At 36.4% G+C, this 15,621-nt stretch overlaps 1 protein-coding gene across 8 annotated transcripts in view; it reads left to right on the forward strand.

Moving 5' to 3' along the window:
• The window catches only part of KDM6A (lysine demethylase 6A), a 157,161-nt gene extending 142,621 nt beyond the window's left edge, over positions 1 to 14,540 (forward strand). For 3 of the 8 annotated variants that reach the window (XM_080346687.1, XM_080346689.1, XM_080346691.1), the window contains 7 exons: positions 223 to 337; positions 2,042 to 2,229; positions 3,473 to 3,614; positions 8,628 to 8,754; positions 9,702 to 9,872; positions 10,133 to 10,211; positions 12,191 to 14,540. In XM_080346687.1, the coding sequence (XP_080202813.1) occupies positions 223 to 337; positions 2,042 to 2,229; positions 3,473 to 3,614; positions 8,628 to 8,754; positions 9,702 to 9,872; positions 10,133 to 10,189 (800 nt within the window). In that variant the 3' untranslated portion in view covers positions 10,190 to 10,211; positions 12,191 to 14,540. The other 5 variants (XM_080346688.1, XM_080346690.1, XM_080346692.1 and 2 more) reach the window with 3 other exon arrangements.
• The last annotated feature ends 1,081 nt before the right edge of the window (positions 14,541 to 15,621 follow it).

Here is a 15,621-nt window from a genome sequence, read left to right on the forward strand (position 1 = left end):
TTTTCATTGTCCACAAACTAACAAAAGGAGAATTCTCTTATCATTGGTAGCCTAATTACATTTCTTAACACCGTAAAGCACCTAAATAACATGTAAGTATCATATAGAAATCTGTACATACTTTAACTGTGATTTAGGTTTTTCACTAACTTTGCATTTTCATACTGTTGTTTTGATAGATCAGCCTTACATAAAACGTGTTTATTTTTCTCCAAATTGCAGGTCATCAAGAAAATAACAACTTTTGCTCAGTAAATATAAATATTGGTCCAGGTGACTGTGAATGGTTCGTTGTCCCTGAAAGCTATTGGGGTGTCATGAATGACTTCTGTGAAAAGTAAGCTGGGCGTACTGGTTTTTTATTAAGTTCTCTGTGTCTTTCTAAGACTTAGGGGGGGAAATTACTGAGGGTATTTTAAGAGGAAGCTATTTTATGGGTTCTCCATGTAGTCAGAAAAGTCTTGTAAAATAGATCAAAATGCAAAACAGTACATTTGTACAACATGTGGAAACCTGGATTGCCTGTGATAGCTTTGCTTTCAAAAATTAACATCAGGTTGATTATGTGTTTTTTCAAATACAGGAATAAAGGCAATACAAGAAGTGAGAGATTGGTAGTACTAAATGCTCATCTAGGTTCATGATTCAAAAATCTTTATTATGATTAATGTATATGTTATACACAAGCAACTACAGAGTCATTAGTATTTTGGCATGGCTTCTTGGTGCATCTAGAGAGAGCACTTAGTTTACTCAAATGCCAGGAGGTGTTGTGGCGTACTTTACATACATTTACACATTTGTAGCTTGCTGGAACAAGCTAAGATGCACTGACCATTGGAGAAATACTCATCCAGCTCAAAGACTTGGGTTTCTGTGCTGTGTCTTGTGTTGAGTGGATGCCTTTATAACAAAACACACACACATGCAGAAGGACTCCCCTTCACCTTCAAAACAAAAACAAACAAACAAAAAAACAACAACAAAAGAGCAATTTTGTCCTCTGATGGTGCTAGTTTTCAGGCAGTAGCTTCTGAAGCTTATTTTATGGGAGATTTTTTTTTCTTGCCTAGTTAAAACTGAACTAAGCTCTTGACTTTTCTTCAGAACTTTTCCAGAGCTCTGCAGATGCATCTCAATGTCTCTGTACTCCATATTTTCTGCCCATCTACTGACAACTGTTCTTACTTCATCCATTAAAATTGTAGTTCCACTGATGCAATTTTGATGTCTCTGATGATGACATGCCTTTTACCCCTATGACACAGCCCTCTTGAGGGTGACTGAGAAACTAAGATCTTGGTAACCTCATAAAAGTTGTAGAGTACCTCACAGAGGCACTGAATTATCTTTGCAAACTGTGAATTGCAAATGCTCTCTCATGCAGTATAAAACCAGTATAAAATTGGGAGAGAAGTAAGTATTTTGCATAAGCATAGTGGAAGAGTTCGTACTTAGGAAATCCATGTGGAGGTCTTTTTTCATGCTTCTCAGGAGGGTCAACATTTCTTGCCTGAATAAAACATAGATGTATGGATCACAATTGAGATGGTGCCAAGTAGCTTGTTATGTGGACAAGCTTTATGTGTATACACTGACAGTGCAAGTACCTGGTTGGCTTTGCTCAAAACAGAAAACATTCTTAAGATCTGGTGTGGTCTGTAGATAAAACCAGTCACTGGTTGAAAAAGCAGTATTTGACACCAGTGTCATGCTAGATCTGACCAAGGATTTCTATGCCTGTTAATAAGGTACTGGGAAACTAAAAGGAAAATTGAACACAACTGGAAGCCATAAACTGACTTCGTATGAGCGGCTAGATGGTTAGGTGTTTTAATGTGCTGTAGGATGTGAAATGTGGATTTAGGATTGGGAAGTTTATAGATGAAACTTTTCTTTTGATTAGTCCTCCTGGGTCACTGATGAGATGCAGAAAGCATTTATTGTGGTGATCAGTTTGTCCAGGTAACTTCATTGAAGTATCAACCACTAATATGTCTGCTGATAATTGCTGAAGTCTTTATTTTTCCTGTTGTTTCAGGAATAATATGAATTTCCTAATGGGATCTTGGTGGCCAAACTTGGAAGATTTGTATGAAGCTAACGTCCCAGTTTACAGGTTTATTCAAAGACCAGGGGATTTAGTGTGGATAAATGCTGGCACTGTTCATTGGGTTCAGGCTATTGGTTGGTGCAACAACATTGCGTGGAATGTTGGCCCTCTTACAGGTAAGGTTGAGTACTGCCTGTGCTGAACTACATAATTAGGTAATGTTGTACTACATTTGCCTCAGAACTTGCCATTTCTTACTAATTTACCATGCTTTAGTAGATTAAAAAAAAATAGATGTACTATATTTTAAAACGTGTTGAAGCTTTAAATTAATTCCATTGGTAAGAGGAAGAGAAAGCAGCAAGAATGGAGTCTTTGCCTTTGTTCATTTAATGGACCTGTAAAAGTGACAATTGTGTAGCAAATACTAGCAGAATAAAATGTTTAGATGAATCTATACGCTCTGTCTCATAGGCCATTTCTTAATTTTTTCTCCCAAAGTTTGTTTTACCCAGCAGACCACGCTATAGCTGGCGTATGAGTTAAGGACTTGGCCAATCTAGCTTTTTCAGGACAATGGATACTTAATTGCTCTTTAGTCAAAGCATCAGCAAATGCGAACAGTTGTAAAATCTTGTTCATAGTAAGCTTTTTCAGACCTACTGCTCTAGAAGCTTCAGTTTTGAAGCATGGTCTTGGAATGTTTTTAGGTGTAAGAATGGAAGAAAATTTCACAGCTAAAATGATTCTGTCAAGCATTGGAAGAGAATATACTTCCAAAAACCTCCCATTTTCTTGAATAGTTTAAGGTGTGTCTTTATTTCATAATGGTGCAATAAATTGTTTATCTCCAGGACTGTATGATTGACTGATACAGAGCTCACATATTCAGTCGCAGTAAATTTTGTAAAACATTTTTTTAAAAAGGGCAGGATGAATAGGCTGCTTAATGAAAAAGTCTGACTCACTGCAATAAATCTCTAAAGGTGCAGTCTTCTTTTGAAGACAAGGTATACACCATAGCATTGTAAAATAACAATAAAGAGTGAATAGAGTGAGATAAAGACATTTCCAATTTAGATATATTTTTTTTCATCTGAAATATTTCAAAAATGTTTAGGTAACACTTTGAAATATTGTGCTCAGTTCACCATAGAAATCAAACACTTGTCAGTAACTTATTTTCACAGGTAGTCATTGCTGCTCTGGTATTGTGTGTTCCTCTAGCATCATAAATACATTTTTAAAAAGAAATTTTATAGAATTCAAATGTAGTTGCAGTGAGTGGATCATTGCAAATGAAGTTTAATGTAGCCCTAAAAGGTATACATTTTGATTATAATGAAATTATTTTGGCTCCTGTTGATTTTTTTACTTCTAAACTTAACAGATTGCTTCTGTAATTTTGCTTTTTTATAGCCTGTCAATATAAATTGGCAGTGGAACGGTACGAGTGGAATAAACTGCAGAGCGTAAAGTCCATAGTGCCCATGGTTCATCTTTCGTGGAATATGGCCCGAAATATCAAAGTCTCAGATCCAAAGCTTTTTGAAATGATAAAGTAAGTTTTACTTATTTGAACATTCACCGTACCTATTTCTTCTTCAAGCATAAAACAATACCTGATTTATAAGTAAGCCTTTGCAAGATTTTTCCGTCCCTGAGAATCAAGCCAAAATTATTTTCTATTTTGTTTTTCAGCATTTCGTTAATAGATATGATCAATTTCATTACGTTGTATTTGATGTTATTGTGTTATAGCTTTAGAATTATCTGATTAACCTTTTTGTTAAATATGCCATAGACTTAATAGAGCAGTTTACAGAAGTACTTGACTTAGATGACAAAAACTGTTTGGAGTACATACCATAAGAAATATCAAAATTAGGTCATCAATCCAAATATTGGAATTAAGATGTTTAGTCATTTTTACAGCAAAGTTAATTTTACATTTCTAGAACCTCTAGTTAGTGCTCACGCACTGTCATTTGGAGATCCAGTATAAATGTTTTAAATAAAGGCCAGTAGGAATGTGAAAACCTCCTTCCCTTTGCTCTTTCTTCTGAACAACGAATTAATTGATGTGTAAAATGGTAATTGACTTTAGTGATATTTCTCATATGCATATGCCAAAATGCAGGAATGTTCCAGGCTCAGAGCACCTTTTATTGATTTTGTTTGAAGATTGCAACTTCAAACAAATATAAATTGTATTGCAGCATCATTATGCCTAGGTGGAATGGACATTTCAGCATGTATCTTTGGTTTGTCCTAAAGGAAGCGGGGAAATGAATTCCAAAGCACTTTACTCATCCCTGACAGTACTCAGGTAGCAGCACTCTTTGTTTTCCTTAAACCCACCGAAGAAGTTGTAGCTTGAGCACTTGTTAATCTTGTCAGTGCACTGGATCCATAAGTGGTAAATCCTTCTATAATGTGCCTTGAAATGGACCTTTAAAAAATTAGTAAGTTAACTTGCAAAAAAAGGGCAAAGAAAAGTATTTTTTCCCTTCTAGTAGGATTTGTTGATGACATCTGAATGAGACATAATTTTACAGTATGAATTTAATATTCAACTATTACTGTTCATAGGATGTTAGCTGTCATAAAAAGGGAGAGGAGAAGCTGAATAGTTAGAAATGAGAAAAAGAGAAAAAGAAGCAGGGTGTGGGAGAGAGGAAAAAAACAAAACAACCCCCCACCTTATTCCACAAGCTTGAAACAGTTCTGGAAAGTTTTTGCCAAAATATTATTTCAATATTTTGGCACCTGTATTTTGTGTTTACACAATTTTGAGGAGTTTTGCCATGCTTTAGGCCTAAAGGGAGAAAAACATGACTGAGCATAGCATCCTTCTACAAGAGAATCTCTTAAACTGTTGTGAAAAAACACATAGGATGAAATCGATGTTTCCTATTGTCTTGCTGGCTGACTGCAGCTGGGTTTCTTCTTGTAAGAGACCTAAATTTTAGGTGTACATTACAAATAGAGACATGCTGAGGAGCAGATAGAAACTTGGGTCTTGCATGCGTTTGCTTTTTCCAGTCTGCTGAAACCACTTCCGGTTTTCTTGGATTAAGCCCTACATCCAAGTTAGTTGTCAGCCACATCCCAGGTTCTTGTGCTGTGTGCACAGATGAGCTCTGGTTTGTAACAGCTAGTAGCAGTAACCTGAATTAACTCTTCCTTGTGGTCATTTCTGTTGTAAGGTAATACCAGAAATGGGTGTCACCAAAATAAACAGTCTAGAATCTTATCTTGCACACTGGAAATGCAGAAACCTTCATGAATCTCCTTTAGATAGGAAAGCAGTTGCATAATTTTGCTATGGACTCCTTGTCTGCAGGAAAATAGCACCACCTGGCAAGCAGTGGTTGTCCACTGCTCCTGGATTTTATTATGTACAAAATGCAGACATTTCTGTGTTTATGTATATGCGTGTGTATGCACATGTATGCAAACACTTCAGAAATAGTGATTTCTGACACAGCTGGTTGATTTTCAACTTGACTAGCTGACTCTTTGTTTGTCATCAGGAAAATAAAATGTATGCAGCTGTCGTCATTTTCCCAGTATGCAAGTTTGTATCTAAAATTGCACATGGAAGATACCTGAAATGTTCAGGTAGTTTGATTTCTCTGTCTGGGGCTTCTTAGGTATCAGAATAGTAGAAAAGAGTAGCTCTTAGAAAACAAGAAAAAGCGGTTCCAATTTGAAAAATAACCACAAATATGTTTTACTGAGTTACGTGAGAGTAACCACTACAGAGGCAATAAACTAAAGTTTAAGCATACATATAAATATTGGGAACCAGATTAATGATGCCAAGAAATAAAATAGCAGTAGGGAAAAAAAAATAATAGAAGGAAACTTTGCTTTTGAAAGAAATCTGTAGTTTCCTTATATTTTTAGCTAATGTGCAACTCAGTGCTGTCTTGCTAGATAAGGCACAGGGTAAAAACTGAAACCTTCTTGTAAAATGTTTTTTAAAGATTTTATATTAACAGTAGAATCATGAGCAGGAACAAAGGGAGAATGATTTAAAAATTGACTGAGGTAGCGTAGCCTTCGAGAAAAGAAAAATTAACCTCAAACCTCTTAGATGGAAGCTAGAGGGACTTTTACAAATGCATCTGAAGAAGAGAAGAATTTTAGAGGTAATGGGAATATAGTAATAAAGGCTTAAAAATTAATTCCAAAGTAACTGAAATACTAAGTTCTTTTACAAAAATAGTTTCAGAACTGTAGAAGAACATGACATGGGAGAAATGATTTTGCACAAAAGCATGAAGCCAGATAGAATACATTTTGGTATCAGTGGGGAAGATATATTACTGAAAGATACAAAGAGGTCAGTTTTGCATTGCCATTGGAATGGTCTCAGTACTTCAGAAGGTTTTACTGAATATCTAAATATTCAAACACTGCCTTTCTAGAATAAATCAAGATTATGTCCATTTTAAAATCTTCTGTTAAATATTTTAATTTGACTTGACGTCATGTGCTCATACTCTATGCCATACCTGTAAAAAATTTGAGAGAGAGAGATGGTCCAGATTTTCTTTTAACTGAATTGTCACTGTACAAGAATAAAAGCAGGCCTACGATACTAAAAGCTGACACTGTTTAACTTATACATTGTGACTCTGCTAAACACCTTTTTTGGCTTTCTTTAGGCTTCCCATACTTTAGGAAGTTGCGGTGCATTTTCAAAGTGATACTTAGTATGCTTTCTCCCAGTCTTTGACAGCATAAAATAGTTATCATTTACATTTTCAAGTGCCACTACCAGGATCTGAATTTTATCCAAGGAGGCGGAATTCACCTTTTAGCTGTTGTTTTCAGTTGTGGTTGCAAATTTGGCAAACATTTCAGCAGTGTCACGTGTGGGTTACATTTTGGGCAATTCTTTCTCCACAAGTGTTAACACTAGAAAATTTTTTCAAAATAACACTTTGAAAACTGTAAGTCAAGAGTGGAGAACAATGGTGATAAACATGCAGGTGCGCTTCCAGTTGCTCTTTGGCATCCTCAAAGATTTTTCCAGGTAACACCAGAAGAGAACAGTAGCTTTTTATGCTATATTGCATAAAAGAATGCTATACCAAAGTTTCTGAACTTATCAGAAGCATGTCTGCGTTAGCCTGAAATTCAGGTGAATTAATACATGATCTATTACATATGGTTGGCTGTAGCATCATAAGTCCCATTAGCATCAACTTTGAAAGTGTCAAAGGAGTTACGACTAAACAAGCTGTTTAATTTTCTTGAAATGCAGTGTATGAAAAGACGATGTTAAACATAGAAACACGCTTTCAGTTTTGTGCTATTCTGACAGTGAGGGTATTAATGAAGCCATAAATTTTTTCTTTTAGTGAAGATGAACAGTCTGAGTGTAAAACTTCAAGAGGAAAGTATCTAAAAGTAAGACCAAGAGTCTATTAACTACTTGGAAACACATGAAAAAAACATTAAAAAAAAAACCAAACACAACCACACACCAAAAAAAACCCACCCACATGTATTACATGTTTAAGGCTTTAAAATTTTGATAGAACTCTTGAGCACTTCATTTTCTGTCCAACATTTATTTTTTCCGTTACATTTTTTCAGTCCTCCTTCTGCAGCTAATGAGCATGTAACTTAACCACCTTGTGGAAGAGAAAATTAAAGGCTGCAGCTCAAATAAATAGGATAGCTGAGAGCTAAAAGTTATTCTAAATAACGTTGTAATTTAGAATCTGGCAACCTACTTTGCCAGCTTTTTTCAGACAATGCATGTAGCTCATACAATGCTAGAAAACAAGTAGAGAAGAGAAAGAGAACTGTATAAAATGGTGAAGGTAAAACCATTTTGTTTTATCCTTTACAGAATTACGGCAAGGAATTGTTGATTTCAATTTGACATTTAAGTGGTTCTTTTCTTCATAAAATCAGTAGATTTTTTTTCCATCTTTTCCTGTGAAGGGACTTTTCTAATACTTACCTGTCTATAATTTTTACTTTTACACTGAAGAAGACACTGGTTAATAGATTTCATTTGCACTGTGTGCATAGTAATTTATGTCAAAACTTGGCTTTCCTGACTTTGTATAACTGGAAGTTCAGTAGTGTTGAGGAAGTAACAGAGTAAGATGTCAATTAAAACAGGTCTTTGGACAGGCTGTAAAATGTAAACACATTGTAAACAGTTGTTTTGAACCTGGCAGTTCAAACTAACTTTTTGCTTATAAATTCATAGTTCAAAATAAAATACATTAATTGCTTTTGAAAACACATTGTTTTATGGTGCTTAAAAGAGCATTGATGCATTCCAGTAAAAAATGGAAGATCCGGTGTGTTTGCAGGGCAAGAGGCAGTACTGAAATAGAATAAATCTACACAGAGGTCCTTAAGCATGTGGTCAAACTTCTACGTAAGTCATGGGTCTGGTGATTCCTATTAGCCAGCTGTTCCTGAAATGCCAGAAGAAGAGGAATCTCCACGTACAGGGTTTTGGAAGAAACTAAAGCCTGCTTGAATCTTGCTATAAAGTTGAACATTGAACTGAATATGCAACTGGTTTTGGTTGCAGGTACTGCCTGTTAAGAACTCTCAAACAGTGTCAGACACTGAGGGAAGCTCTAATTGCTGCAGGAAAAGAGATTGTCTGGCACGGGCGAGCAAAGGACGAGCCAGCTCATTACTGTAGCATTTGTGAGGTCAGTAAAAATATATGTTGGGCTTGTGTACTACTATAATATTTATTTTAATTTTTTCCTGTCCTTTGTTGTTGTTGCTGTTTTAATTTTGCTTTCATGTTGCAGCATCTGCGGTGCATTATAAGAAGCACATGTATGTGATGGTGCAGTACTGTCTTCAAAGAGCTTAACAAGCTGTTTTTCTAGACGTAGCCTGTATCTTGCTGCAGTCTCTCCAACACTACTTCTACAGTGTTGTTATTCACTAGGTCGATTTTCAATTCTCAGTTATTATAAAAAGTTGTTATCCCTTCCTGCATATAATTTGATCTGCTGAGCTTCATTTTGAAGGTGTATCTGTCTTCATTTAAGAAGTCAACAACACCCCCAAAAGAGAGAGAATTTAAGTCCATTTTCTTCAGAGGACATGCCTTTTTGCTGAAATTTTTGATTCTACTTTCTGTTAATAGTTCCTTAAAAGCATTTATAATAGTTTTCATGAAGCTTATTAGAAAATAAAATTTTCCTGCGCCCTGAAAATCAGTTTCAATTTACTTCTGACTGAGCCTCTTGGGCAGCGTGGGCATGTGATTGAGTAGTAAGGAAATAAATCACAAACTTCTTTTTTCAGACAAATTTTAAAAAGAAAAATTGAGTATAATTGTTATAAATTCCCACATTGCTGAGTAACCTCTCTTCAGAGCATAAATCCTGCTTTATCAATATTGACCATAAGCTTTCCCAGAGTGCTGTTCATGCAGACGTCCTAAGTGTACTATTAGTGGTTTTACAATATTTCAATTCTCTGCCTCAGCCTTGGGAGGATAGATTTTTCCCTGAACAGATCTAATTTTTCTCTTTGCATGCACAGGGTAAAGGTGTAAATCTTAATGAAAACACAGTTTTTATGGTTTAACTTTTTAAAAAATGAAATCGTAACAGTTGACTTTCTGTTTCCTATCTAATAGGTGGAAGTCTTTGATCTGCTTTTTGTCACTAGTGAGAGCAATTCTCGAAAGACCTATGTTGTACATTGCCAAGACTGTGCAAGAAAGATAAGCACGAACCTGGAAAATTTTGTGGTGCTAGAACAGTACAAAATGGAGGACTTGATGCAAGTCTATGATCAATTTACATTAGTAAGTCATATTAATAAGTGGGTGCATAAATACATTATTTGTAAAGCAGTTGTAGACTGTCTTGGTACTCCATTGTATGAGTACCATGGACTCTGATTCAAATGGAGTTATGGGTTGTGTGTGATAGTTACAGAACAACATGCTGAAGAGTCAGAATTATGTGAAATAGTAGAGTAACTTACTGCAGAACGTAACCACTGAGTTTTCAGGAAAAGTATGATGTTACAATTCATAAAGTTGTGGCTTTAAAAATCCAATAGAGATCACCTGAAGACCATAACTGGATCAGATGGAGATGGGAAGAATCAGGACAGTGAAGCTTGGAGAAACTAGCACCAGGTTCAAGAGCATCTCTAATACATTGGTTGTGGTATGAAGTCAGTATAGCAGCAGAGCATCCTATGCACTCAGACCCCTTCCTTCCCCTTCCCCACCCATCCCCTCCCAAATCAGCACTGTCCTTCTGCTTAGCAAGTGGATGCTCTCAAACAGTTCTGTCTTTTGGCTTGGGGCCTCCTTTGCATTTCAATTTAAAGCAAACAGCCTCTTTGCCATTATAGCTTTGTGCTATATATGGCAGCCTCCTGCTTTGAACTGTGTCAGCACAACTGTCCTAACATTTCACCCAGGTTTCATTGTTTCAGGCAAAGATGGCTTGTTTGTATTCACAATGAAAGCGATGCTGGATTTATTTATAAGCCTTGCCTTTCTGTCGAAGACAAAACTTTGGACAAAGTGTTATGAGAATTTCGTGTTGAATTAAACGTAACAGCCCAGAAATGGCTGTGCCTTTTGATTCATTTCCAGGTGCTGCAGAAAATGTATGTTTAGACTATTTCATGTAATGCTAGCATAAGTCATGACCTTTTGAGCAAAGGCCTCAAGGTTCAGCAGTAGAAGCTGTCAAGAGTGCAGGACCATGTCCTCTGAATTTAATTCTCTTCATTGGTTCTACAGAGCCTGAGGTGGTTGAACTTCAATTCATACTTCTAGGAGCCCATTGTCATTATAGTTTGTGAAATACTGCCATTTCGAAGTGATGATCTGTTACAGAAAAGCATATAAATAAACACTTGTTCTCAGATACGTCATCCAGTTGAGTGGAAATGGGCAAGAAAGTTTCTGTATGGAAAGAGGGAGGGAGGGGTATTTTGTTGTCTGTGTTTATAACATTATATAGGTAACAGTGATGATGTCCCTAGAACAAGGATTCTCAACCTGTGAGTAGCTCCCTCCCCCACCAAAGCCCATACCTGCAGCCCTAAAGGGCATTAATAATTGTTCTCTTGTGAAATTGGTACACACATTCAGTTCTTTTAAAGGGGATACAGTCTTGATTGAAAAGAGTCATAGCCTAAAATAACATTTCTCAGATCTAAGAGAAAAATTGAGCTTTGTTGCAAGTCACAGGACAAAGATAATCTCAGATGGCAAAGGCGCAACAGGCCCAACAGAGAGACTCTTGTGTTTGGGCTAAAGTATCGGGAGTAAACATGGGGATCAGCTAGTGTTAGTGTTTCATAGATGTGTACTATGGTATGATTTAAAGTGTCTTTAAAGACTGTGAGCAGCTTCTTGGAGGGGTTCCACATCAGGGCAGGACTGATGAGCAGGAAAAGAAGATATGGAAATGCAGTCAGCAATCGGGTATTTTGATGGTAATGTTACAAAGTGCAGCGTTGGGAAATAGTTGGGTATCTTCTAGGCCTTGTCTCCTGAAAGCAGGCAGGAACAAGACACCTAGCTTACTTCACTCTTGAGGCACAAAAAAAACCCCAAAACCCACATGAACTTTGTCCCCATATCAGAGAACCTGAGGTGCTTTCCACAGATAACCTACCATCAGCCTTATATGATATAGTTTAGATAGAGGGGAAAAGAAAAGAAGCTGGCAAGGCATTTGGAGAGCCACAAATGGACAATCCCCCCCCCCCCCCCCCCCCCCACTGGTAAACAGGTTGAGAATCCCTGTTTTGGAGTATATTAAGATACACCTGTGCTGAGCCCACATGGAGCTCTTTGCTGCCACAATGGGACTTGTTTTGGCAGCTCACATTGTATTAACGCAGGCATCCCCACAGCATAGTCCAGTCTGCAGTATAGGCAGAATCCTAATGCAGAGTAGTCACAAAATACGCATTGTATTTTCCAACACAAGTTGGAAAGAAAAAGCCAGTGTCCACGTGAAAGAGTCCTAAAGTGTTAAAACAGTAGTGCGTGTGACTTTACGCGCTCATGGTTACAGTTTGTGCAGGTCTTGGTTAAACGACTGAGTTTACACCCTTGTAGAAAAGGTAATGTAATGTTTTCTTTTTCAGGCTCCTCCATTGCCATCCTCCTCATCTTGACATTTTTTCATGGACATTAAATGAAAACTTTTCTGATATTCAGGAAGTGACCCAGTTCTGCACCACTGATTTTTGTAGCTATCCCGTAAGGCTGCTGGCTGAAAGCTGTGTCTATGCAACCTTCCAAGTGCGGAGTGTCAACCAACTGGACAGGAGAGAGCACTGCCTCCTACTCCAGAACTCAAAACAAATAAAGCTCATCCAGCTGTACTTCAAAAAAATAATTCCATGTTTTGTATATATCTGACAAAACTGGCAACATTATACAGACTACTGACTTGAAGACCACCTCTTTTGTATTTCTCTGTTTCTGGGCTGATGAGTTGGTTTCATCCATTTTTCCCCCTCAGAATTTCCCTTGGAAAAAGTACTAGCTTAGCTGGTCATTTCTTTGTAAGGTAGTTAGAAATTTTAAGTCTTTCTTTGGGCAACTTTTTTTTTTTTTTTTAATGTGAAGAGTTAGGTGATATAAATTTTTTTACTGCTTTTACGTTTTTCTGTCTTGTTTTGAAACCATGACGGTTACACTTTTGGTTCCTAAATAAAATTTAAAACAATTAACAGCCAAGTCACAAAGATAAATGGGTTGCACATAGACTAAGGAATAAACTTCAGATTTGTGATTTTTGTTTCTAATCTTGATGTAAATTTACACTATTTATAAATACATATTTATTGCTTGAAAATATTTGTGAATGGAATGCTGTTATTTTTTCCAGATTACCTGCCATTGAAATTTTAAGGAGTTCTGTAATTTCAAACACTACTCCTATTACATTTTCTATATGTAAATAAAACTGCTTAGCATTGTACAGAAACTTTTATTAAAATTGTTTAATGTTTAAAGTTTTTCTATTGTTTGAGTTTTAAAAAGATTTTATGTACAGTGCCCAGTTTTTTTGTTTTTTTGAATCTGATTATATATATTTTATATATACTCTTGTGCTTGTGTATATATATAATATATATAGGAACTCGAATATAAATATGTGTATAAAGATTTAGAGACTAAATTTTTCTCGTTTTAAGTTTTACATCTATGGTAGATTTGAGGTGTCTACTGTAAAGTATTGCTTACAAAAGTATGATTATTTTTAAAGAAATATATGGTATGTATCCTCAAGACATAAAATGACCTTCAGACTGGTTTATTGTTAAATTGCACTTTTTGCAATAACAGACCAATAAATAGTTGCTGCCAAAATGTAGTAGTAGAAAATAAGTAATGGCTAAACTTTAAAGCTCTGCAAGAAAATACCAGCTTTGACAGGAAGTTTGGCACTAGGTGTAGAGGAGAAATGAAAAAGGTGGATTTGAGTTCGGGTGGGGATATTCTCTAGGATTCAACCAAATTGCAACTTCAGTAACACAATATGTTCTATTGACAATTCAAAAAGTTAAGACTGAGTCATCTTGACGTCATTGTTGACCCCAAAAACGGACGTTGTTTTGTGGTATTCTGTTGTATTTTCACATATTTTGTAATACGAATTCACTGGTAAATTTTTGAAGCACTAGGTTTATTTAGGACAAGTTTCTAATATATCATTGTAACAGTTTGCAGTTTTAATGATGGTATTTATTTTAAGTTGCTCCTTTCTCATTAGCTTCTTGAAAATGCATTAAATCTAAATTTCAAAATTGATAGCTCTCTTATCGATCAAAGTTGACGGATGCAGAAGGCTCTGCATCAATTTCTCGTAATTTCTCATTAGTGGGGGTATGGTAGTGTTTGCATTGTTAAATTTTCTGTAATCAATGTGACGTGTTAAAGGCACAGAGCATGCTAATAGTTTCTTTTGCACAAAAAGAATCGCCTTTTACATTTGTAGCTTCAAATGAAGGGTGTTTTAATGAAGAATCAGTACAGCTTGTCTAATGCTGTTAAGACAGTTTAACCATAGTTATAAATTATTTTCTTGCTAATTCCTACGAGAGTCGGACAAAAGGGTATAGTGATTAAAGAAACGTATAACAAATGCTCTTGCCAGCAAAATTATCAGCTAGCAGTTAGGAAGCCAGTATTTGCAGTTCTGTAAAGATGTAAGTCTCAGCTCTTGATAACAAACTCTACAAATAGTAATTTTTTACTTATGTATTTTATGCAGTCATAAACATTGTAATCTCGACAAACCATGCTGCAACTGAAAAGCTACTCCTTTACAGTAGTCTTAAACCCAAATAAAAACAAGATAACTTACCTCAACTAATGGTAAACAAAAAGTCCTTGTTTCTCAGTGCTGTAAAAGAACATTGCTAACTAGGGAAAGAGCTACTGGGCGCTCCCAGAAGGGCTTGGCACCTTCCCTCCCCTTTGTAAAAGAGGATATGCCATTACCAAGGACAAAAATTTGGATTTCACCAATTAACAAGGAGACCAAATCATTAGAGCAGCAGGCCCTATTGCTCACTCTGCCTGAAGGTTTTGTCGTGGGTTTGAATTGCTGCAGGGCTTCAATACTTTGCAGTTTTCATACTTCTTAATTACACTATGCTCCTAACCGATGGACAGTTTTGATCTATAAGCTGCTATGATTTTAGAATGCTTTTGTTTCATTTTATTAAAAAAGCACAAGTTAATATTTCATCAATTGTAGTTATTACAAAGCACTTCTGCTTCTTAAGTTACAAAGCACGGGATGCAAAGCGAAACACCTGTGATCTCTGGGTATTTCCAAGTGTTAGCAATGGGGCAGGGCGGGGGGAGGTGGAGCCCTGAGCTGAAGGGAGGGCACTGACTTGCTTTCCATGGAACATCAGTCTTGGGACCCTTGAGCTCCACAGCTGCAAGTGGTCCTAGTTTGCTTGTGGCTACACATTGTTGTAGCAGGCAAATTAAAGATCAATGTGTAAAAGGATGAAAATGCCCAAAGAAATGGCATTTCTGGCAAGAATTTTTGAAAGGTACAGACTAACAGAAAAACAGGCATTATTAGGGGATGGATAAAAGGAGAGATACAAATGGGCATTTAAAAGAAAAATAGTAAAAAGTTCAATTAAGAATGAGGGAATTAGAAAGAAATAGCAGCATTTGCTACTCAACTGTGGATCTGAGAACTGTCCTGGAGGAGCGTGACAACAAAGGGATCCCATAAACGAGGAGAAGAAATAGTTACATGTTTTCTGAACTTTATTTATTTATTCTATTCAACAGAGGATTTGATTTTTAAGGTTTCCTTCGGGTACTCAACCTGGAACCAGTATCTCCCCACTTTTTTGGAGAAGTGAAGTCCTACCAGTGGCTACATTTCAGAAATAGTGGCGGCGGTAGCTATGTACGAAGTATTTAGAGAAAGGTCACTAGGAAAGTGAGAAATATCTAGTGACAGAAAATTCCCCAAACTTCCTGAATTTATATGGTAGATAGTAAAGACAAAGTGTCCTGAATCTGCACCTTTCTA

This window comes from Nesoenas mayeri (assembly GCF_963082525.1).
Source record: "Nesoenas mayeri genome assembly, chromosome: 1".
Lineage (NCBI taxonomy): Eukaryota > Metazoa > Chordata > Aves > Columbiformes > Columbidae > Nesoenas > Nesoenas mayeri.